Source organism: Cervus canadensis, chromosome 17 (genome assembly GCF_019320065.1).
Source record: "Cervus canadensis isolate Bull #8, Minnesota chromosome 17, ASM1932006v1, whole genome shotgun sequence".
Classification (NCBI taxonomy): domain Eukaryota; kingdom Metazoa; phylum Chordata; class Mammalia; order Artiodactyla; family Cervidae; genus Cervus; species Cervus canadensis.
In genome coordinates this window covers 46,718,211-46,743,223 of record NC_057402.1, presented here as the reverse complement: position 1 = coordinate 46,743,223, position 25,013 = coordinate 46,718,211, and the positions used below count along the sequence as shown (strand labels likewise).

General features: G+C 53.2%; 1 protein-coding gene across 2 annotated transcripts in view; it reads right to left on the bottom strand.

Annotated features, from left to right (window-relative positions):
- LOC122455289 (alanyl aminopeptidase, membrane) overlaps positions 1-22,267 on the bottom strand; it is a 29,132-nt gene extending 6,865 nt beyond the window's left edge. Inside the window, exons 1-15 of one of the 2 annotated variants that reach the window (XM_043490296.1) lie at positions 22,129-22,267; positions 9,415-10,396; positions 8,723-8,865; positions 8,461-8,600; positions 7,675-7,801; positions 7,431-7,585; positions 7,053-7,166; positions 6,809-6,952; positions 6,621-6,686; positions 6,438-6,503; positions 4,661-4,836; positions 4,318-4,397; positions 2,951-3,084; positions 2,776-2,831; positions 1,329-1,476 (exon numbers count right to left, since the gene is read on the bottom strand). In XM_043490296.1, coding sequence (XP_043346231.1) covers positions 1,329-1,476; positions 2,776-2,831; positions 2,951-3,084; positions 4,318-4,397; positions 4,661-4,836; positions 6,438-6,503; positions 6,621-6,686; positions 6,809-6,952; positions 7,053-7,166; positions 7,431-7,585; positions 7,675-7,801; positions 8,461-8,600; positions 8,723-8,865; positions 9,415-10,019 — 2,154 coding nt within the window. In that variant the 5' untranslated portion in view covers positions 10,020-10,396; positions 22,129-22,267. Of the gene's footprint in view, positions 1-1,328; positions 1,477-2,775; positions 2,832-2,950; positions 3,085-4,317; positions 4,398-4,660; positions 4,837-6,437; positions 6,504-6,620; positions 6,687-6,808; positions 6,953-7,052; positions 7,167-7,430; positions 7,586-7,674; positions 7,802-8,460; positions 8,601-8,722; positions 8,866-9,414; positions 10,397-17,128; positions 17,271-22,128 lie in introns of those variants that run through there. The other variant, XM_043490295.1, reaches the window with a different exon arrangement.
- Between the last annotated feature and the right edge of the window lie 2,746 nt (positions 22,268-25,013).

The following is a 25,013-nucleotide window of genomic DNA, read 5'->3' as shown; positions in this document are numbered from 1 at the left end:
CAGCCAAATAAGTAAGTAAATAAATATTTAAAAAAAAAAACAAAGAGGAGACTCAAGCCTGACCCACCTGGAGTCCCATGGAGCCTCTGACGTGAGTGACCACGCGTCGCAAGGGTTAATGGTTACAGAAGCAAGAGGCCAGAGGCCAAGGGAGTAACCCAAGGCCAGACAGTTCTCCAAGGGGCCAGGTTTCAGATGACTGATCTGAGATTCTTTCTCCTCAAAGCCTCCACCAGTTCTGACACTCCATGTCTAAATGTCACTATTTCCTAATATCGTTTTAGGGCCTACCATTCCCCCACCGCCCGATGGCCTTTATTGTGGGGAACTTAGAAAACTCCGTAAAGCATAAGCAGAAAATACTAACCATCCCAAAGTGCTAAGAAAGTGTTAGTTGCTCAGTCTTGTCCTACTCTTTGAGACCCCATAGACTGTAGCCCACCAGGCTCCTCTGTCCACGGAATTATCCAAGCAAGAATACTGGAGAATCATTTGGTGTATGCCTAAGGCCGACTCATATTGATGTATGGCAAAAACCATCACAATATTGTAAAGAAATTATCCTCCAATTAAAATAAATAAATGAAAAAAAACAAAACAAAGAATACAGGAGTGGATTGCCATTCCCCTTGCCGAGGGATCTTCCTGACCCAGGGAGGGAACCTGCGTCTCTCGCATTATAGGATTCTTTATCACTGAGCCACCAGGGAAGTCCAGTGACTACATAATATTCCATCAAATGGATATTCTAGCTTACTTAACCAATCCCCAACTGTTGGGCATTTAAGGGTTTTTGGTTTTCTTGTCTTTATAAACCACACTGCAGTGAATATCCCTCTGCATTCAGTTATGGATACAGAGCAAGCAGTTTGCCTCTGTCTCTGATCTCCCCTCCCCAACCCCCCATCCCCTCCCTCTACCTTCCCCTCAAGCTTCCAAACTGTTAACATCTGCTAGGCAAGCAGAGGCCCGTTCTTTTCACAGAGGATTCTTTGGGGCTGAAGAGGATTGCTGGAGGCCACACAACAGGTTGAAGGCTTCGCCCCCACTCCCATCCCCTTCCTGTACTGTGGCTTTTTCTGTTGCCTTCTGATAGTGCTAATTTCCAGATTTAGCAAACTTTGCTAGAAGTCTTTCCATTTCTTGCCGTGCCCAACTTACTCACCTTCTCAATCCCTGCTCCCTTCACCCCTCCATCCCTCCTGATCTCTCACCACTACCAAGGACCTGGTGTGGTATCACCACTCCAGGCAATATTTCTATTCACTGCCTCGTGGCCTCATTTCAGGCACTGGGGAACTGACCCTGGTGTGCCCCTCAGCACGTACCTGCATGGGGCCGTAGACCTCCGTGCGGTCGAACATGAGCTTGAAGTAGTTCAGACTGCTGATGGCGGCCTGCCAGGGCATGTACTCTCTCTCATTGTTCAGGAAGAGGGTGTTGTTCAGCGCCAGGGTGACAGGGATCGTATGGGCACTGGGAATAGATAGAGGGGCTCAAGCCCAGCCCAGGCTCTCTGTGGGAACCCCAGCCCCCTCCTAGAGCCCAAGGTCGCAGAGGCCCAAATGATCAGCTCCAGCCTTCACCTGGTGGGGCTGGGGGGAGGGGTAGTGGACGCTCACCCACTGCCAGTCACATTCCCTTGCTCAGTATCCCCATTTTACAGATGAGGAAACTGAGGCTCAGAGAGGTGACGTGCCTTGCCAAAGGCCACACAGACCTTAAGAGACAGATCTGAGATTCAAAAAGACAAGAGGCCTTTGCTCTCTGCTCTGCCCACTTCTCTGATTTGCTTGGCCCTCTGAGATTTCCTCCCTTCATCTTCTCAGGCCATCTATTCATAAATGTCCATGGTCCATGTCTATGGGTGACATCACTTACATCAAAGAACTTAGCACCTGCCGGCGCTTACACACACAGCAGCTGCTCAATAAATCTCTGTTTATCTGTGCCTGCCTCTCTCCTGTCGTGTCCTTCCCAGGTTTTTTAGCCTGACCTCCCTCGTAGCTCAGTCGGTAAAGGGTAAAGAATCTGCCTGCAGTGCAGGAGACATTGGTTCGATCCCTGGGTTGGGGAGATCCCCTAGAGAAGTAAACGGCAACCCACTCCAGTATTCTTGCCTGGAGAATCCCATGGACAGAGGAGCCTGGCGGGCTATAGACCATGAGGTCACAAGAGTCGGACATGACTGAGCGACTAAAGAGAGAGACAGAAGCATGCATGCGTGCTTAGTCGCTTCAGTTGTGTTCGACTCTGTGCAATCCTATGGACTGTAGCCCGCCAGGCTCTTCTGTCCATGGGAATCCTAGGCAGTGCCCTTCTCCGGGGGATATTCCTGAGCCAGGGATCGAACCCGAGTCTCTTAAGTTTCCTGCATTGGCAGCTGGGTTCTTTACCACTAGTGCCACCTCGGAAGCCTGACCCACAGGTAGCACTCAGGAAAACCTGGGTGTTGTGGAGCACACTGGAGTTCCAGAGTTGGACAGATCTGTATCTGGCTGTCATGAGTTACTGTGTGACCTCAGGCAAGATGCTCAGACTCTGAGACTCTGATTCCTTCTCTGGGAACTCTAGGCTGAATGGTGATACTGTCTGGGGCTGTGGGGCCAAGGGAGGGGTGTCCCGAAGCACAGGGAGCCAGCACCCCATTCCTGGCACACGATGAGGACCACGGGAGGGAGAACATGGGCTCTCACTATGGGGTCACACTTGCCAAGTCGCCGGGCTTCCACCGCTGAGCCGGTGGGGCCCGAGGGAGAAGGGGCGGGCACTCACCTGGCCAGGTTGAAGCTGTCATAGATGACCTGCGCCCGGTTGATGACAGGGATGACCTAGAAGGGGCAATAGAGCATGTGACCTTGGGCGGGCCATGGGGCAGGCCCTGCAGTCTGGGCTGCCATCTTGGGACTGGGCCTTGGGCAGTGGACGGCATGGCCCGGCAGGCACCCACCTCCGGCCTTGACATCAGCTGATTCTGAATCTTCTTCCAGTTGTTCTCGTCGTAGTTCACCTGGTAATAGCCCGTTACGTTGATGTTCAGCAGGACCCATTCATCCGCTGCGGCTTTGAAGAGGTTACTCTGGCCTGTGGGGAGAGACGAGAGCTGGGCAAGGCTGCTCAGAAGGCCCCGGGCCCTCCCCCCTCCAGGCCTTGGCGGAACCGCCTCCCGGGCAGCCTGGCAGCAGCTGGCCCTCAGGCCACTGGGCCCACACCAAGGCGAGGGGCAGAGAAGAAGGGTGGGACCGGGTGCCCGGACAAACTCTGGTGGGTGACCTTGGACAGACCAACTGCCATCTGTGAACCTCAGTGGCCAGGCCAGTGACACCAGCTGGGACAACTCCATCGGCAACGCCCCTCCAGCTCAGACTCAACGCCCCAGGCCGCTGCTCCGTCTGCCATCTTTCCATCACACCCAGGAAGCGCCTCCCATCCAGTTAGCCCTCCAGCACTGCTCATCTCTTCCTGGGGGTTCCACGCCCCCTCCTCTCAGGTCTACCTCCAGCCTTCCTCCTGTCAGCTGGAGGGGCTCCTTGCATACCTGCAGATCAGACTCAATCCCTTTGGCTCCTCCTGGCCTGAGGACATTGTCTCCTGCAGCCGACAGGGACCCGGTTCACCTCAAGGCTGCTCCTCTGTCTCAGCCAAGCTCAGTCCCCACGTTCTCTCCTACCTCAAGCCTCACACTTGCTATTGACTCTGCCTGGACAGCTTCTCTCTGCCACTGTTAGCCCAGTGAACTCCTGCTCGTCCTCTGACTCAATTCACCTCTTCCAGGAAGCCTTTCCTCACCTCTCCATAAAGTGAAAGCCTCCTTATTCTCTGATCTCTGCCTGCCTGCCCCAGAGGCTATAAACGCCTCTGATAAAGTACTCTGCACAGCTCCAGAAAGTATGAATGGCTTGTCTTCCTTCCCTTCATCTGCAGCCTTGGCTTAGGCAGGGGATGACCTGCCCTGACCTTGGTTTCCTCGGTGCCTGGCTGAGCAGGACCGCTCATGCTACGTGCCAGGCACTGTTGTGAACATTTCATGGAAATCCTCTCCCTTAATCTTCACACAACTCAATGGGTGTAGATGTTGTCCCCAGCCCCATGTTACAGGTGGGGAAATGGAGACCAGCGACAGATGGTAACTTGACTGGGGTCACACAGCTGGGCAGCAACAGAGTAGAAATTAGAACCAAAGAAGCTGGCTCCACTTGTTGAATGAAAGGATGAAGGACACCCCCAAGGATGAGGCCTGCCAGAACCCCAGAACACGGGCCAGGAGCTGGGAGGATGGCCTGGGGATTACTGTCCCCTAGGGGAGGGCCGGATTACTTGTCTTTTCGCCCCGAAGCCAGTAGTGTTCTTGCGGCTGGCCATTTCTGATGGATGAGATGGGAACAATCCACAGATAGCTGCAACAAGAAATTCCAGAGGCCAGGGGTGAGAAACGGCAGCTCTTGGCCACTGCCAGCGAAAAACAGTCCTGCCCAGGCTCCCAGTTTCTGCCTGACTCTGGCACTGAACGCCCTCCTCCTCCTGGCCCAGGAGCGAGACTGACACCAACCACTAGGGCAGAGGCCACAGCGGGCCAGCCCTGCTACGGTCAGAGGGTCTCACGGCAGCCGCTCCTGAGAACCTCCCCGGGACGCCTGTCTCAGTGACCCCATGTGCTCACTTGAATTCTGAAGGGCGGGTGACGGTGGAGTTGGGGTCAAGGAGGAAGTGGTTCTGGGAGATGGTCCCTGTGTTAGTATCCACGGTGATGACAGGGAAGCCCATCTGTAGGGTCCAGCGGTCCATGATGGCACTCACGGTGTCTGGCAGCACGATGGACGACTGATCGTTCACAGCCTTGGGCAGGGGCGATGGTGCAGCCATGAGCGGACGGCCATCCTCTCCCCCACCATTCTCCCCTGGGCACCCCTGCCCTCTCCTTAGGGTGCCACCTTGCTGGGAGGTACTGGAGGAGCTCCGGGCCGCGAGGTTGTAGCTGGGCTCCCAGCCTGCCTCGCCCTCCTCTCAGCTGCCCAGTGCTGGACGAGCCAAGAGCTTTCCAGCCTCTGGTTCATTCTGTGTTGATTAAGGAAATCTGCATGCCGCCCCCCCAAACCCAACACTCTGTGATCAAGCCTGAGGCGGGTGTGTGTTAGGGAGGGGCACCCAGGATGCCCCATGGTTCAGCCTGAACAAATCTGGGAAGACAGGCAAGGGGAGGAGACAGAGATAAAGGAAAACCAGTGTCCCCAAGTCACAGGCAGGGCGAAGGAGAGGGCTGTGGGCGATGTGAAGGAAACACACGCCGATGGGGGTCTGGGGATGGACTTAGGATGGTTGTTATTGTCTTAAATCTTTTCTCACGTGTGCCTATTGCTTTCATAATAACAAAAAACCAACCACGCTTGTTAATAACGGAGAAAATTAAAAACTAAGAAGAGCATAGACGAGGGCAGAAGCTACTATCAGAAGGTGCAAGCTGAGAGGGAGAGGATCTCTGGGGGGCTGCAGAGAGAGGGGGTTAGGGGAGAGGGAGGGGGAGATGCAGCTTGGAGGGGTGTCAGTGTGGAGGAGGGTTCGGCTTTGGAGGAAAGGAACTGGAAACTGAGGTTGGGCAAGGCAGACAGTGGAAGCAGAGAGGCACTGAGCCTGGGGGAGGCTGGGGCGGGGAACCAGGCTCACGACAGAGGGATGCTGGGCTGGAGAATGGCCAGGAGGGCCCAGGAGCCCACCTGTGACTCTGTGACAAGGCCCGGTATCTCCCCTCCCGGGTCAGGCTGGTCATGGCGTGCGGGCACATGGAGGGGTCAGCTGGGCTGACCAGGGCCACAGAGAAGGGGTGGGAGATGATGGAGGGTGATGGAGAGGGTGCAGACGCCAGGCTCAGGAGAGGCGGGGAGGGCCAGGCGGGAGAGTGGGGGTGGTCAGAGGGTCTGCCCCAGACCCCTCGGGGTCTGAGTGGACAGGAATGTGAGGTGGGGCTGGACGGGAGGGTCAGAGGGCTTGCTGAGGGTGCTGGTGCGTGCAAAGTAGTGCCTGGGAGGAGCTGGGTGGGGCACAGGGCAGCCAGGAGTGCTGAGCTGGTGAATGACTGGCTCCAAATTCCAGGGAGATGATGGCTTGGGCTTGGGAAACCTGAGAGCCCGTTTCCTCAACCCTCAGAGGAGGGTGTTCCCCAGCTCCCCTCATAGACTTCACTATTGTGCAAGGTGGCTGGGGGGGCACCTGCCAGGCTCTTGACCCAGGCTCTGGCTGCACCTCCTTCAAAGAGCCATCACTGCACCCACTTTACAGAGGAGCAGCCAGTGAGCAGGCCAGGCTCCAGATGTCCTGCCTGGGGGGTGGGGTAAGCAGGGAGCTGGGCACCTTCTCGCCCATGGGGGTGCTGCCGGCCCTTGGGCTTTCAGCATCTCAGGACCCCCCACAGAACGTCTTCAGGAGGGCTGGTTGGTACTGACCATCTGCAGGTGTTCCCACAGGTTCAGGTAGGTGGTGTTCTGATATTCAAAGGTCTGCAAGTAGGACTGTGGAAAGAGAGCTAGGTAAGGGTGGAGTTGTGGCCCCAGGCTCGGCCACAGCCTCTGTGAGGCCAGGGCTCAGAGGAAACACCCCCCACCCCGTGACTGGCTGAGGATCCTCACCGCCAGGCCCTTCTTGAACAGATCCTCAGTCAGGAAATTCGAGAGCATCCGGATGACCGAGGCTCCCTGTGGAGGGGAGGAAGCTCAGGAGGCTGCCTCGAGCCAGCCGGGGGACCCTGTGTCCCCATCACCGCCCTCCCCACCCACCCCCCGACTGTCTGAGGACCAGCGTGGGGACTGGGCAGCACCTTGCTGTAGGAGATGGTATCAAACATCTCGCTGATCTGGGCAGGGGTGTTGACCTCGTCGGCAGGGGTGGTCAGTGGGTGAGAGGTGACCAGCGCGTCCACGGCCATCACACGGTACACATCATTTGGCACAGTGAGGTCTTTCTGCAAACCCCCAACAGCCAATCAGGGGACTGGCCTCGGAGGGGGTGATCCAGGCCATCCCCCATCCCAGACCCCAGCGGTCTCCAGGCAGGGGGCTCACCAGATTCCAGGTGGGCTCTGCATAGTCAGCTCCCAGGTACTCCACATAGGAGGCAAAGCCCTCGTTCAGCCACAGGTCATTCCACCAGGCCAGGGTCACCAGGTTCCCAAACCACTGTAGGGGAGAGGGGTCAGTCCAGCAAACCACGCAGACCTCCCAGTCACTAACGGTGTTGGGGCTACCCTTTGCCGAGTGCTCCCCACACTCCAGTCTTGAGCTGGAGCCTTTACCGACTTCATCCTGACTTCTCCCCGAACCCCCTGGCCAGGTGGAATCCCCCCTCCCTTCTCAGCTTCCAAGGACAGAGACACGACTTGTGCCATCTCCGCCTGGACCCCCCCACGTTCTTGGTCTGCGCTCCCCATGATGGGGGGATACCTGGTGGGCCAGCTCATGAGCAATCACAGTGACTACTCGCTCTTTGTTGCTGCTGGAGGAAGACTGAGGGTCATAGAGCAGCGCGTTCTCCCGGTAGGTCACCAGCCCCCAGTTCTCCATGGCACCGGCATTGAAGTCGGGCAGGGCAATCTGGTCTGAGGAGGCCAGGCAGTTGGCAAGATGTCCTCCAGGAATGAGGGGGGAGACCCATTCACTTCCCCCCAACTCGAGGCCCGTCACTCACCGGATTTGGGGAGTGGGTAGGCTGTGTTGTAATGACTGGCAAAGAAGCTCAGGATGGGACCTGTCACATTCAGGGCATAAAGGCCATGGTTGTCTGCAGTTGCTTTTGGCCGAGCCCAGATCCGGATCTGCAAAGATAGGAGAGATCAGGGGCCCTTCCTGGGTCCCCGTGCAGGTGGGCCAAGTCCCAGAGTCTGGCAGGCTGGTGACCAACCAGGTTAAACTGGGAGGCTTGGTCAGCGGGGAGTGTGTGGAGGCGGGGGTGTCTCTCTTGGAGTTGTAGGGAGGGGCCTGCGGGGAATGAGCCATGGCCACTCTCTGTCTGGCACCCAGGAATCGGGAACTCCCTTCATGAGGGGTGCGTGCATACTAATTTGCTTCCGTCGTGTCTGACTCTCTGCAACCCCATGGACTGTAGCCCGCCAGGCTCTTCTGTCCATGGGGATTCTCCATGACAATTCTCCAGGCAAGAATCCTGGAGCAGGTTGCCATTTCCTTCTCCAGGGGATTTTCCCCACCCAGGGATCGAGCCTGTGCCTCCTGCGGCTCCGGCACTGCAGGCGGATTCTTTACCACTGAGCCACTGGGGAAGCCCCCGTTAATGAGGAGGGTCCTACTTTTCAGATGCAGAGACTGAGGCTCAGAGAACTAAAGACACCTGCCCAAGATGACTCACAGCTGGGGTTCACACACTGCCTAGGGGCTGGGACCAGGATGAGGATAAACAGGAAAGTCTCCCAGGCCAGGACCAACCCTGGGGAAGGCGAGGTGAGCTTGGGCCTCATACCTGGACGCCACTGGGCTCCACTGACTCCACACTCGTGAACTCGCTCACAATGTAGGCCAGGAGATACGTGGACATTACAGGCGTGGTTTGGAATTCAGTGACGTTCCAGTCGGGCTCTCCCTCAAGCGGGACACTAGGACCTGGGCAGGGAGCATGCAGGCCTATGGAGGTGCGCCCCCTCCCCTGCCCCTACGCCCCAGCCCTGGGGCGAGGGTCTGCTTTCCCAGGTCCAGGCCGTGAGGCCCCAGCCAGACCTGCTCACCTTTGGGTGGCATGTTGGACAGGGCTGTGAGTTCCTTGGGGTGGATGATGGTGATGTTAAATGTGGCCTTCATGGCAGGCTCATCAAAGCAGGGGAAAGACTTCCGGGCATCTGTGGACTGCATCTGTGTGGTGGCCAGCACCCTGCCCAGAGCAGGGGGTTAGAGGGTGCACCCACAGAGTGTCTGTGCCCATGGGGTGTGCAGGGTGGGGGCTGCAGGGTGTGGCTGGGTGTGCAGCGGGGCGGGCTCACAGATGCTGCCTGGCCTCATCCCTGTCCCCATACCCCCCACCCCCGCTTTCCTCTCTCCCAGGCCGCCTCGAGGCCGACAGGCCAGCTGATGTGGGCGATCAGAGCTCCTTCCAGACTCAGGGTCAAAGTCCTGACTGCCCCGATCCTGTATTAGCTGGAAGACACTGGCACATTTCTCTCCTCAGAGCCTGTTCTCTTATCTATCCAAGGTGGCTTTCAGTGTTCATCCCTGACTCCCGATTGAGTGGGGTGGTGGGGGGTGGAGGGGGGCTTGGGGAAACAGCTGAATGTCTTGGGAACTTTGGATGGGGCGATGGACCAGCCAAGGGCTTTGGAACGTTCAAAGGCCCGGAATCCAAGCCCTTCCTTGGCCCCCAGGATCCTGCTCTGTTCCAGTGTCTAGGATCCGCCCCCACCCGGCAGACCCACCTCGGACTTACTTTTTGACATTGTCGTCCATGTACTCGCTGCGGTAGAAGCCCGCCAGGTCATCAGCCAGCTCCCCCTGAAAGGTGGTCTCCATCTCGTACATCTTGCCTGCCTCCAGTGAGCTCTTGAGGTGCACCACCAGGTACTCAGTGATCAACACCAGCTCGGTCCTGTCAATTTCGGGGGCCTGGGCATCCCCCACACCCCTCAGGACCACCAAGTGCCCATCCTGGGAGGTGTAGTTGAGCTTCTTGCTGTGGATGATAATGACGTCTGTGGACTCCTTGCAGATGAAGCGGACGGCGCTTGAGCCCGTGAAGATATACAGGCCATTCTCGTTGGGAGTGAGGTAGGGCCTTAGCCTCACCCTGTAGGAGTCGGGCAAGAGGGTCGTGGGAAGGCGGTATCGGTTCCATGGCTTGCTCTGGTCCAAAGTGGTGGCCGAGGTGGTTGTCGGGCCCGTGGGGCTCGTGGGGGCCGCGGTGCCACGCTCGGCATTCTTGTTCTTCTCCTGGGCGTACACCACAGACAGAGCGATGATGGTGGCCACGGCCGCCACACCCAGGAGAATGGCCAGGATGCCCAGGGCCTTGGAAATGAAGAATCCTTTGGCCATGGTGAGGACGGGGAGGGAGCTTGGGGAGGCTCAGGAACGGGCAGGGAACAGGGCAGCCTCAGACCAGGCTTATATCCCTGAAGGGGAGGGGCCCCAGAGCCTGCAAAGACTGGGCAAAAATTAACCAGGGCTCAGACAGGCGAAGGTCACTGGGCTGAGTGGAAACACGCTCTATCCAGGTTTCCAAGAGCAGATCCAGAAACAGGGTGCGTGGAGTGCGGCTCGGGGCGGGGGGCGGGGGCGGGGGGTGCCTGAAGGGAGCAATCTGTGTCCGGTATCCAGTTACAGGCCTCCTGCGAGCCCCACCAAGGGCTGAAGGGCAGGCAGGCGGCCAGCGGGGAGAGGTAGCAGCCAGGTGGCTTGGATGTGCCTGCGAGCTGAGACATGGGCAGAGAAACAAGAGGATGGAGGTTAGATCCAGGAGGTTAGGAGGACTTCCCGGGGGCAGCAGGTGGGAGGTGGAGAGAAAGAGAGAGTCGGCTTCCGGGTCGGATCAAGAGCAAGTTGGTCACCCCTGTGGTTGGATGGGGGCCCGGGGTGCCCCAGAGCCATGGCCCCAGCCTCCCTTGCATTCTTCCAGAGCAAGGAGTTCTTCCAGGTCCCCTCCCTTTCCCTTCTTGCCAAAAACTTTCCCCTCAATTATCAGCACACTGAGTAGAATGAAATGAAGTTGTTTTGCCTTTTTTTTTTTAAAAGAGAGGAGGCTGGTGGAGGCTTAACCTCTTCCCAGCCATGACCTTGAGCAGGTAATTTTACCTTTCTGAGACCCCTTTCTTCAAACACACATGTTAGAATTCATTTCTCAGGTTTGTTGAACAGATTTAATGAGAAAACATATTAAGCACCATCTACTATAGTAGAGGGCTTCCCAGGTGGCTCAGTGGTAAAGAATCCTCCTGCCAATGCAGGAGATGCAAGAGATGTGAGTTCAAACCCTGGGTCAGGAAGACCCCTTGGAGGAAATGGCAACCCACTCCAGTATTCCTGCCTGGGAAATCCCATGGACAGAGGAGCCTGGTGGGCTACAGTCTGAGGAGTCGCCAAGAGTCAGACATAACTGAGTGACTGAGCACACACATTATAGTAGGACCTGAAAGTCCTTTGTTCTTTTTTCCTAGAAGTCAACCATCTACCCCTGGGGAAAATGAAGATATTACTTATCATACTCAACACAGTATGTTCTTACAGGAATATGATGTTCATTGTTACCCCTCCCCTCCACCAGCCCAGTTTCTCAGACTTCAACACTGCCTGATTCTCATCCCAACATTCAACTCACCCTGCCCCCCAGTCTCACCGTGCCCTAGGTCAAAGCCATCTTCATTGTTTATATGGGCACTGCTAGACCCTCATGGACTCCTCGCTAACATTTGGGCCCCTCAAACCCTGAATATTCATTGGAAGGACTGATGCTGAAGCTGAAGCTCCAATACTTTGGCCACCTGATGCAAAGAGCCAACTTGTTGGAAAAGACCCTAATGCCAGGAAAGACTGAAAGCAAAAGAAGGGAATGACAGAGCATGAGATGGTTGGATGGCATCACTGACTCAATAGACATGAGTGTGAGCCAGCTCTGGGAGATAGTGAAGGACAGGGAAGCCTTGTGTGCTGCAGTTCATGGGGTTGCAAAGAGTCAGACAGGACTTGTTGACTGAACAAAAGCAACAACAAAACCAGTTTGCTACATAAATTGAATCACTTTGCACCACTGCTTAAAAGTGTCCTTTTGCTCTCTGAATTCAGACCAAATCTTCTAAGGATACCCACAAGTCAAGTGCTGTCAGCTGGCTCACTGCCTCACCTCATTCTCACCACAGTCCCCTCTGCTGTGGAAACTCTAGCCAATCTGGCCTTCGTCCAGTCCATCTACCACAGGACCTTTGCACATGCAATGCTCTCTGCTTGGAGCATCTTCCCCCCACTCTTGCCCTGGTGACTCCCTACTTATTCTTCAAGTCTTTCTCAGAGAAGATACCCTGGCCTCCCTGACCAGGTCAAGCTCCTGAGAACCGCAAACCTCTCTTCAAAGCCCTATAAGTTGGCATAGTTTTCCATTTGATTTGTGTGGTGATGACCTGAGTCCTTCCCCTTCCCCCACAACCAGCAGACCCCCACGAGAGCAGTCCATGGCTGCTTCTGCTCACTGATGGTGTCAGGCACGTAGTAGTCACTCAATACATATTTGGGTTTTTTAATGTATAGTTTTAAAATTTTATTTATTTACTTTTGGCTGCCCTGGGTCTTCACTGAGCAGGCAGGCTTTTCTCTAGCTGCAGGGGGCGGGGGCTGCTCTCCAGTTGGCTTTTCTCATCGTGGAGCACGGGCTCTAGAGCGTGGGCTAAGTAGTCATGGCACATGGGCTTAGATGCTCCATGGCATATGGGATCTTCCCAGACCAGGGATCAAACCCATGTACCCTGCATTGGCAGGTGGATTCTTCACCACTGGACCACCAGGAAAGTCCTCAATACATATTTGTTATGTGAATGCCTCGAGAACCCCATGAACAGTATGAAAAGGCAAAAAGATAGGACACTGAAAGATGAACCATCCCCCTCAGGTTGGTAGGTGCCCAGTATGCTACTGGAGATCAGTGGAGGAATAACTCCAGAAAGAATGAAGGGATGGAGCCAAAACAAAAACAATACCCAGTTGTGGATGTGACTGGTGACAGAAGCAAAGTCTGATGCTGCAAAGAGCAATATTGCATAGGAATCTGGAATGTTAGGGCCATGAATCAAGGCAAATTGGAAGTGGTCAAACAGGAGATGGCAAGAGTGAATGTCGACATTTTAGGAATCAGCAAACTAAAATGGACTGAAATGGACAAATTTAACTCAGATAACCCTCTACTACTGCTGCTAAGTCACTTCAGTTGTGTCTGATTCTGTGCGACCCCATCCCTGGGATTCTCCAAGCAAGAACACTGGATTGGGTTGCCATTTCCTTCTCCAATGCATAAAAGTGAAAAGTGAAAGTGAAGTTGCTCAGTCATGTCTGACTCTTCACAACCCCATGGACTGCAACCTACCAGGCTCCTCCATCCATGGGATTTTCCAGGCAAGAGTACTGGATCTACTACTAGATGACCATTTAACTCAGATGATATCTACTACTGTGGGCAAGAATCCCTTACAAGAAATAGAGTAGCCATCATAGTCAACAAAAGAGCCCAAATTGCAGTACTTGGATGCAATCTCAAAAACGACAGAATGATCTCTGTTCATTTCCAAGGCAAACCATTCAATATCACGGTAATCCAAACTTATGTCCTGACCAGGAACGCTGAAGAAGCTGGAGTTGAACGGTTCTAGGAAAGCCTACAAGACCTTCTAGAACTAACACCCAAAAAAAGATGTCCTTTTCATTATAGGGGACTGGAATGCAAAAGTAGGAAGTCAGGAAATACCTGGAGTAACAGGCAAATTTGGCCTTGGAGTACGGAATGAAGCAGGGCAAAGGCTAACAGAGTTTTGCCAAGAGAATGCACTTGGCATTTGGTTTGGTCATAGCAAACACCCTCTTCCAACAACACAAGAGAAGACTCTGCACATGGACATCACCAGATGGTCAATACCAAAGTCAGATTGATTACATTATTTGCATCCAAAGATGGAGAAGCTCTACTTAGTCAGGAAAAACAAGACCGGGAGCTAACTGTGGCTCCGATCATGAACTCCTTATTGCCAAATTCAGACTTAAATTGAAGAAAGTAGTGAAAACCACTAGACCATTCAGGTATACCTAAATCAAATCCCTTATGATTATACAGTAGAAGTGAGAAATATATTCAAGGGATTAGATCTGATGGACACAGTGCCTGATGAACTATGGACAGAGGTTCGTGACATTGTACAGGAGACAGGGATCAAGACCATTCCCATGGAAAAGAAATGCAAAAAAGCAAAATGGCTGTCTGAAAAGGCCTTACACATAGCTGTGAAATGAAGAGAAGTGAAAAGCAAAGGAGAAAAGGAAAGATAAACCCATTTGAATGCAGAGTTCCAAAGAATAGCAAGGAGAGATAAGAAAGCCTTCTTCAGTGATCAGTGCAAAGAAATAGAGGAAAACAATAAAATGGGAAAGACTAGAGATTTCTTCAAGAAAATTAGAGATACAAAGGGAACATTTCATGCAAAGATGGGCTCAATAAAGGACAGAAATGGTCCTAATAATAATGGACCTAACAGAAGCAGAAGATACTAAGAAGAGGTGGTAAGAATACACAGAAGAACTGTACAAAAAAGATCTTCACAACCCAGATAATCACAATGGTGTGATCACTCACCTAGAGCCAAACGTCCTGGAATGTGAAGTCAAGCAGGCCTTAGAAAGCTACGAACAAAGCTAGTGGAGGTGATGGAATTCCAGTTGAGCTATTTCAAATCCTAAAAGATGATGCTGTGAAAGTGCTGCACTCAATATGCCGGCAACTTGGAAAAACTCAGCAGTGGCCACAGGACTGGAAAAGGTCAGTTTTCATTCCAATCCCCAAGAAAGGCAATCCCAAAGAATGCTCAAACTACCGCACAATTGCACTCATCTCACATGCTAGTAAAGTAATGCTCAAAATTCTCCAAGTCAGGCTTCAACAGTACATGAACCATGAACTTCCAAATGTTCAAGCTGGATTTAGAAAAGGCAAAGGAACCAGAGATCAAATTGCCAACATCTACTGGATCATCAAAAAAGCAAGAGAGTTCCAGAAAAACATCTATTTCTGCTTTATTGACTATGCCAAAGCCTTTGACTGTGTGGATCACCACAAACTATGGAAAATTCTGAAAGAGATGGGAATATCAGACCACCTGAACTGCCTCTTGAGAAACTTATATGCAGGTCAGGAAGCAACAGTTAGAACTGAACATGGAACAGACTGGTCCCAAATCAAGAAAGGAGTACGTCAAGGCTACATATTGTCACCCTACTTATTTAACTTTTATGCAGAGAACATCATGAGAAACGCTGGGCGGGATGAAGCACAAGCTGGAATCAAGATTGCCAGGAGAAATATCAATAACCTCAGATATGTAGATGACACCACCCTTATGGCAGAAAGCGAAGAAGAACTCAAGAACCTCTTAATGAAAGTGAAAGAGGAGAGTGAAAAAGTTGGCTTAAAGCTCAACAGTCAGATAACTAAGATAATGGTATCCGGTCCCATCACTTCATGGCATAGATGGGGAAACAGTGGAAACTGTGACAGACTTTATTTTTGGAGGCTCCAAAATCACTGCAGATTGTGACTGCAGCCATGAACTTAAAAGACGCTTACTCCTTGGAAGAAAAGTTATGACCAACCTAGACAGTATATTAAAAAGCAGAGACATTACTTTGCCAACAAAGGTCCGTCTAGTCAAGGCTATGGTTTTTCCAGTAGTCATGTATGGATGTGTGAGTTGGACTATAAAGAAAGCTGAGCACCAAGGAATCGATGCTTTCAAATTGTGGTCCTGGAGAAGACTCTTGAGAGTCCCTTGGACTGCAAGGAGATTCAACCAGTCCATCCTAAAGGAGATCAGGCCTGAGTGTTCATTGGAAGGACTGATGCTGAAGCTGAAACTCCATTACTTTAGCCACCTGATATTAAGAACTGACTCATTGGAAAAGAGCCTGATGCTGGGAAAGATTGAAGGAGGGAGAAGGGGACTGCAAAGGATGAGATGGTTGGATGTCATCACCGACTCAATGGACATGAGTTTGAGTAAACTCTGGGAGCTGGTGATGGACAAAGAGGCCTGGCGTGCTGCGATCCATGGGGTTGCAAAGAGTCGGATATGACTGAGCGACTGAACTGAACTGAAGTGAATGCACATAGTCAGGGACTGCTGCATGGATGAATGAGTGAGTCTACTCAGGAGTCACTCCTTATTGGAGTCTCTGTAGCCCATCTCCACCCCTGTCTCCACTCCCACTTTGCCCTGGGAGAATGGTCTGCTCCTTCTCTGAGCCCTCCTCCAACCATGGCAGACAGGCAGGACTCTTGCTCGGGCCAGATGCATCTCAGGGCTTGAGTCTGCCTCCTTCATCAGCTCCTTGAGGACCTCGTTCCTCTGCTACTCCCTGCCCTGGCTTGGGCTGGCCATCCCCTGAGGTTGCCTGGAGGCTTGGTAAACAAATGCGTGAGTGGATTGAATATATTCATAGGTTAATTCATCCAGGCAACGCTGGGAGACTGAATGACTGCCACCTGTCATCTGGCCAGGGTCTGAGTACAGGATAGAGTCTTCAGTGGAATCCCGGGTGCCCATGTTTGGACTCGAGGGTGCTCTGAGCAGTCAGCACTTCCCTCCTTCTCTCTGGAGGCCTGCCCCCGGGGCCCTGGTCTGGGCAGTGTGGACTTTCCATTGCAGTGACCCACAGCCACCCCTATTAGACCTGGGCTGATGACCAAGGGGCAAGAGTGGGAAGCCAAGTCCCCGGGGGAGGGCTCCAGCTTGGGCACCGTGACCGAGGGAACAGAGGCCCCTGAGGATGATCGAGAGAGAGAAGTATGTGCTCCCCGTTTCACTCCATCAGGGCTAGAATTTGCCAAGGAAAGCCATCTTTCTTGTGCCCTTGAAGGCTGGCACTCAGGGGCCGTGTATCACCCCCGCAACAAGTTTCACTCTGTAGGACCTGCAGCCTGCTCCCACCTTTGCAGCAGGGAGACACACAAGCCTGCTTGGCCTGTTCCCGACTGCAAACAAAGAAAGAGGCCCTGCCTGGCCCACCATGGCCTTTTCCTGTTTGCTTTGGACACAGCCCATGGGCCCAGCTGGCTGGAATCCTTACTGTTTTGGAAAGGGCCTCTGGTCTTCAAAGTTGGCGCAGCAGGCAGCCCATTGCCCTGGAATGAGAGGTCCCTTTTCTGGGCATTGTGCCAGCCCAGTCTGGGGGCACAGAGAGGGGCAAGCTCACAGCCCCCACTTTCTTTGATAATAAAAAGAGATCTCTCTCCCAGCCCCCGCCACAGCCCGCGCATGGCCATGGCCACACCCCACTGAGTAGCAATAAACTTGCTCTCCTTTCCTGTCACCCAACCTGCCCACACAACCTGGCAGAGAGATCTTCCTCTCCTGCTTGCACCTGGTGTCCCTCTCCTCACTGCTCGGAGGACGAAAGCTCACCTCTGGCTCAAGCCTGAAAACCTTCTGTGGACTTGACCTTCTGGCCTCTCCGCTTTCCGGTGCCCAATGTGACTGCAGTTGTTGACATTTCTCCCAAACTCCCGGACTTTTTCATACCTCTGTGCCGGCTTTCACTGCTGGGAATGCCTTTCCTCTCTTTCCTGTCAAACTCCTATTCATCCTGCAAAACCCAGGTCAAATGTCACTGCCTTCTCAAGCAGAGGCAGCTCCTCTCCCCCGGTGTTTCCCTGGCCTCTGGCTCACACTTCTATCACAGGACTTAAGAAAAGGCCATCTATGTTGTTCAAAAGCTTCTCACTAGACCTAGGCACCTCAAGGGTGCCATGACTTTGTAAACTGTGCCATGCCTAGCACAGGGGAGAAGCCCAGTGTTAGCTGAATGAATGACAAGGTCCACACTCCTTGCCACGGCCTATAGGTCCAGTATGATCTAGCCTCCGGTGAGTCTCTGGTCTCATCTCAAGCCTTTGCCCCCTGCTGTCCTGCCTCTCTGGCCTCTTTAGGTTTCTTGAGCCCACCGTCTCTTTTCTCCTTCACCCTTCATTCCCACTACAAGCTGCTCTTTGGGTCTGGAAAGCTTGTGTCTTTCCCTCACCTGCCACCCACTCATCCAGGAAGCTCACTTCAGTGATGCCACCCCAGGCGAGCCCCCCAGCACCCCCAAGACTCAGTGCCATGAGGGTAGAGTCCTCCACCCCAGGCAAGCACATGGTACACGGCAGGCAGGTAACACATGCTCATGGAACAGATGCAGCAATAAGACAACTTGGGACTTCCCTGCAGGTCTAGTGGCTAAGGCTCCATGCTCCCAATGTAGGGGGTCTGGGTTGCGTTCCTGGTCGGGGAACTAGAGCCCATATGCTGCAGCTAAGAGCTCGCAGGCCGTAACTGAAGATCTCACATGGCGCAACAAAGACTGAACATCCTGTGTGCCGCAGCTGGGACTTGGCAAAGCCAAATAAATACCAACATAAATAAATAAAAATAAAGTTGATGTACTGGTCAGCTCAGGCCATCATAACAAAGTACCACAGATGGGGTTGCTTTGAAAAAGGAAAATTAGTTATAAAATAAAAATTAAAAAATAAATAAAAGGGCTTTCCCGGTGGTTCAGTGGTAAAGAATCCACTTGCCAAATGCAGGAGATGCCTGCATTGGTTTGATCCCTGATCTGGGAAGACTCCCACATGCCACAGAGCAACTAAGCCCCCACGCCAAAACTACTGACCTGTGCTCTAGGGCCCAGGCGCTGCAGCTCCTGAAGCCCTTGTGTCCTAGAGCCGGTTCTCCACAAGAGAAGCCACCGCAATGAGAAGCTCACAAACCACAACTAGAGAGTAGCCCCCACTCGCTGCAACTAGAGAAAAGTCCACGCCGCAACGAAAACCCAGCACAGCCAAAGATAAATAGAATTATTAAAAATGAATAAATAAATAAAAATTGTTCATCTTGTTCAGCTGCGCTCACTTTGGGAATCACTGCTCCAACCCCTACAATTCTGGGGAGGCTTCCTGTGCAGAGGGTCTTTGGAATGGAAGCTTTCTGCCAATGAGCAGATGTGTGCATTCCTTTTACTATTTATCTCTGGATGGGGAAGAAGCTGAGTCCCCAGCCCCTGTCTCAACCAAAGCTGCCTTTCTACCTGTGGGTTTATATATTTCTAACCTGATTATGCTTTGGTCCAGAGAACAAAAGTTTTAAATTAAAAAAAAAAGGCTAACAATGCTCATGTCAGAGAATATTTGAGGCATAGGCACTCATATAGAAAACAAAGCTTTATCTCAGATATGGGAGTGCAAGTTACTTTCTATTCAAACATGAAAACACCAGGAGCCTGGGAGGGACTGTGGTGGGGAAACCCAGGACCAGAAGTCAGGCAAACAACTCCCTCCCAGACCACTGGGTCCCAGGGTAAGCCGCTGCTCCGGCTCACTCAGCACCTCCCCCGCCGTCCCCTTTAGCTGCAGGGCTGGGCAGGCTGGGAGCGATGGAAAAACCTGAAGGCCAGCTGTCTGCTCTGAAGGAGCAGACAGTGAAGAGCAGGAATGAAGCTGGGGCCCCAGTGCAGACACTTTCTGGCCCCTGAGGCTCCTGGCTTTCTCCCAGGCTTCTGAGGTCTCCACCCACAGCTGCAGGAGCCTGGGCCCAGGCCAGCCCCCCAGGGTGCTTCCTCTGGGAGCCTTGGACCTGTCCATCCTGTGAGAACCACAGAAGGCCCCCATAGGAAGTCAGCTCCTGTTTTGACCTCTGGAAGGCAATGCAGGGCACTCAGGAGCAAAGGAGAGACAGGGACCGCGTGGAGTGAGTGGAAGTACACCAGCCTTGGAAGGGCCTTTCTGGGCTGCGGATCCTGCCCGGAAAACTCCCTTCTGTGTGACCGAACTCAGACAACCACCACCAGGATAATCACCACCACTGGCTCTTGAGGAAACCACAGCACAAAGTTAAGTGACTTGCCCAAGGTCACACAGCCAGTTGTGGCAGGTTCTATTGCTGGATTATACACGCCTCCCGAAAGCATCCTCTCACACAGCCCCTACATTACCCAGTGCCCCGGAGGGTTACAGACCTCAGGGGGAGACATACATCTTTCAGGAGACCTCAGGAGGTGACAACACAGGACAGCAATTTAAAGAAGGCCAGGCAGGAAGGAAGATCTGATCATCTTTTAGGGGGACTGTGTGTCCCTTCTGAATTTTATAGGCACGCTAAGGGACATGGGGCGGGAGTGGCTGCTGCAAGGACAGACTGGGAATCTGGGGAAGTCAGCTCGGGGGCTCTACAAAGGGGCCAGGACCGGGAGCTGCGGGGGCCCTAGGAAATGGAACTTCTTATCAGAAGGGGAGGGTGGTGCTCCCAGACTCAGGCCGCTGTGGGGGACCCTGGTCTGCCTTCAGGGTGCAGCCGAGAAACACTGCAGCGTGTCTGATGGCAGACACCCAGGCCTGGGCCCAGGCTGCAGGTGATGGCTGGTGGCCTGTGTGAAGGAAGGCACTCAGGGGGCTCCATGTGAGCAGCTGGCCTGCTCACCGTCCTCCCCAGATTCTGGAAGAGTCCCCAGTGTGGGGTCCTGGTCTTCCACCAAAGGCAGAGGCCCAGGAACTAGGCCCAACTCCAATACTGGGGAGACTGCTGCCTTCCCACGTGGGGACCCCAACCTTTCCCAGAATGCTTAGTAAATAAAACTCCTGAAGCAAAGGGGCTGGAAAACTTGGCCTAAGGGTGGTGGAAGTGGGGAGGAGCTGATGCCCCACTCCCTAGCAGACTCTGGGGGGAAATCACAGGGCGGGGGCTGGGCTGCCTCACACAGCTGAGCCTGTTTCTGCATCTGTGAAGTGGCAGCAGCTCTCTGGGCTAAGCTTCCTTCCACTCACAGTCTAGCCTTACACTCTAGGGCTCTTTAGGGAGGTGGGCTAGGGGAGGATGCCAGCCTACTGCCAGAGTTGGGCAAATCACCCTGCTTTCCCCACCTCCCCTGCCCCCAGTGTGTGGGGAGGGGGTCTTTGGCAGATCCGAGGTCCATTCCCACTTCCTCTTGGCCGTGCCCCCATTGTTCCCCTCCCCCACCTCACATGTCTACAGCCAACTCTTCAATCACAGTCACCTGGAGGGCCCGTCTGCTCCAAGACTCCTTTTTCAGACACACACTGTGTGTGTTTGTATGTGTGTGTGCGTGTCTGTGCTGCGTCATTCAGTAGTGTCCGAGTCTTTGCAACTCCATGTTCTGTAGCCCGCCAGGCTCCTTTGTCCATGCAATTCTCCAGGCAAGAATACTGGAGTGGGTTACCATTACCTACTCCACGGGATCTTCCTGACCCAGGGATCAAACTCTTGTCTTGCTGTCTCCTGCACTGGCAGGCAGATTCTTGACCACTAGCTCCACCTGGGAAGGCCCACACTCCTTCTACAGGTGAATAAAGCAGGGCCCAGAGATGTCCAGGTCATTGAGAGACTCAGGGACTAAGCCAGCTTCAGACCTCAGATCTGACTGAGAACTGCACTCTGACCAGTCAGCCACACTGCCTGACTGTCCCACCAACTCCAGTAACTAGCACCTTGCCCTGGGCTGGAATGAAGGGAAGAGGAGGAGGATTCAAGTCACAAAACCCAAGGCATGACCCACCTGGGCTCCCCCACCCACCGCACTGCTGGGGGGTGGGGAGGTGCAGGGTTAGGACCCCACTGGCTCTACTTGGAAGCCCCTCCCCAGAACAAATGCCAATAGCAGTAGGAACACTGATCATCTAGACTGCGGATGTGGGGGAGGGCTGGAGCAAGCACTCTGTCCCCTTATCAGGAAAACCCTCATCCCAGCGGTGGTGTTGTAAGGAGCGGGGAGTGGCTTAGCTGGTAAAAAATCTGCCTGCAATTGCAGGAGACCTGGATTCGATCCCTGGGTTGGGAAGACCCCCGTGGAGAAGGCAAAGGCTACCTGTTCCAGTATATTCTGGCCTGGAGAATTCCACAGACTGTATAGTCCATGAGGTCGCAAAGAATCGGACACGACTGAGCAACTTTCACTAAAAATAGGAATTCCCTTTAAAACAGTAGTCGGATGGAGAGCTCTGGACGAAGGCAAGACGTCCAAGGTTAGCTAAGGGGATCTCCTGTTCCAGTCTTGACCCCGGCCCCCATCCCCCTCTGGGGGCTGTGTATAGACAGACCCCCAAGCCTTGGCCAGGACCCCGCGCATCTTTGGCTCCGCCCCACCCATTGCGAGTCCGAGAGGCTGAGCCTCACGGTCACCACGCTCTGTCCCCACCCCACCCGGCCCGGGACCCCAGTAGGGCTGAGTCCACTGCACCAGTGGTGTCTCTCCGTCGGTCCACCCCGAGAGGCGCCAGCAGCCGCGCTTGCCACCCTGGGGGCCACCTCTCCAGGGGGGAGACCCCCCGACCGGTTGACAGGCCCGCTGCGGGACCATCCTGGCGGCGCGATCTTAGAGGGGTCTCCTTCGCTCGCCTTGGGCCTCAGTGTACCTGTCTGGGAAGGGGGCGTCGGCAGGGACGTCGGAGTCCCGCGCGCTTGCACAGAGGTCCTGCCTCAGGCCGGCTGCGCCCCGCGGCCCCTCCTCGCACCCGGGCCCCTCTGCACCGCGCTCGACCGTTTGACTTGCCTGCAGCCGCCAGGCGCCCGACCCTGGCCGGCTCCGAGCCTGCTCCCCTGATGGACGAGCCGGACCAGCCACGGACACTGCCCACCAGGGCCTGACTCCTCCTTTCCCCTTCTTTTTAAAGGGAAGTAACCTGACCCGACCACTACTCCCGGGTTAACCCCTGCCGGGCCGCAGCTCCGCCAGGACTCCTCCCCTGCCTGCCCGCAGCCTCCCCGGAGACCCCCTAGGGCAGCTGCTCCAGCGACGGCCGGCCCGCCGGCCCTGGAACTGCTCTTTGGTTCCCCAGGTCTCCCCACTGCGCTCCCCCCCGCCCCACAAACAGTCCCGCCTTGGCCGCAGCCCCAGGGCCCCGCCCCCGCCCACATCTGGACAGCATCTGCCCCTGGGGGAAGGGTACAGAGGCCCACCCTTCGAATTGGGGAGAGGAGAGGGGGAGCCCCACTCATTGAAAAAACAAACCGGGCATCCCCATGGAGATGGCCGTTCCAGATAACTGAATCTCTGCAGCACACAATTTAACTTTCCTGATAACTGAGGCTCATCATTAGGAAGGAAGAGAAGTTGCAGGATCTAGCAAAAAAGAAAAAAGCCAGACCAGAGTCAGGGTATGCTGCTTCCTTAGAGGCTGAGCGTCCAGGGACAAGGCACTCCTCTTTCCTGGGCATCTTTTTACTGGGCAGTATCAGATGATATTTGTACTTTTGCCTTATGGCTGTTGTAACAATTTAACACAAATTTAAAATAACGCACTTATTATTTTAGTTTTGTAAGTGAAGTCCAAAATGGATCTCATCAGGCTATGTATATTCAAGGGTGTCCACAGGGCTTCCTTCTGGATGTTCTACAGAACCTCTTCTGGGTACCCGCATTCCTTGGCTTGTGGCCCCCTACCATTTTCAAAATCAGCAGTGGCCCATCCAATCTTTCTGTCATTGTATCACTCTGACATCAGTTCTTTTTTTCCCCTCCTGCATCTGCTTTAGAGGCTCCTTGTGATTACATTTTGTCCACTCGAATAATCCAAAATTTCTCCCTATTTTAAGGTTAGTTGATCACCCCCACTTTAATTTCATCTGTGGTTTTAATTCCTCTTTGCCACATAGCAAAGCATATTCAGAGAATACAGGAATTAGGACAAGGGCGTCTTTGTGGAGGGGGCAACCACAACATTCTGCCGTCCACAACGTTCAAGACACCTTCCAGAATCTCAGATTTAGAAGCAAATTTAGAGACCACCCAATCCAATTGACTTCCTCATCCATTACTGGTATCTGTGGGACAGTTTAGCCCTGCACCACATGGCCCAAAGTGGTTGCTTTTTTACTCACTTGCACTTGCTCTTCCTTTAGAAATGGCACAGTGGGCTAGGGCAGCCTTGCTTCCCCTTTCTAATTTGTTTCTGTAGTCTTAAAACTGAATCACAGGTTTATTGGAGAATAGAATTTTATGTAAAATAAGAATAAGTCTACTCTGAGTAAGACTCTAGCAGCTATTTTTTTTTTTTTTGGCTGTACCACATCTTAGTTGCAGCATACGGGATCAGATCTTTTGTGTATATATGTATATATATATAATTATATATATATATTTATATATAAATACACATTTATATGTATTTACTTTTATTTATTTATCTTTAGTTTTGGCTGTGCTGGGTCTTCATTGCTGCCTGGGCTTTTCTCCTGTTGCAGCAAGCGGGGGCTACTCTATAGTTGTGTTGCTTGGGCTTCTCACTGATGTGGCTTCTCTTTGTTGCAGAGCAAAGGCTCTAGGGCATGCATGCTTCAGTAGTTGCAGTGCATGGGTTCAGTAGCTGTGGCTCCCAGGCTCTAGAGCACAGGCTCAGTAGTTGTGGTTACATGGGCTTAGTTGCTCCAAGGCTTGTGGGATCTTCCTGGACCAGGGATTGAACCCATGTCTCGCAGGCGGAATCTTTACCATTGAGCCACGAGGGAAGCCAGAGAGATCAGATCTTTATAGTTGCAGCATGTGGGATCTAATTACCTGACCAGGGATGGAACTGTGGGCCCCCTACATTGGAAGCGTGGCGTCTTAGCCCCTGGATCACCAGGGAAGTCCTTCTCACCCCTACTTTGGGGTTCCCTCCCCTCCCTCCAGTCTCTCGCTGCCTGAGCTCCTCCTCTGGCATATTTGACATAATCTTCTCTATGGCTGAGAAGCCAAAGAAAGGCTCACTGAGGCCATTTGGAGCGCATCTTCCATCCTGGGTCCTTGCCTCTCTGACCGAAGGCTGTGAGAGCATTTTGAGAGTAGTACACAAGCCACGGTGGCGGAAGGGCAGCCTGACTTTCTGGAGGGCAGTTTGGGGATGGGAATGAAGGTCACTTTCAGGAATTTAGCCTAGTGTAATAGAATGTTTATGGGAAGGTATTTTACTGCAGTTTTATTTGTAGTTCAGAAAAAATCAGAAATAGCCTAAATATTCAGCTATCGGTGATTGGTTGAGTAAATTATGGTCTTCCCATATAATGAAATACTATCCCATCATGAAAAATAAATCATATTTTATAACTACTGAATGAAACCATGGGAGAATTTATTTTTAATCCCGGAGTAGGGAAGTCCTTTATATTATACAAAACCTGAAGCCTCAAAAGAAAAGATTGATAAATTTGACTACCAAAAAAAAAATTTTTTTTTCTGCAAAAAACCACCACAAGCAAAGTCCAAGGAAAACTTTAAACCTGAGGGGAAAACTACAACTCATAATATAGGCAAAGGGCAGAT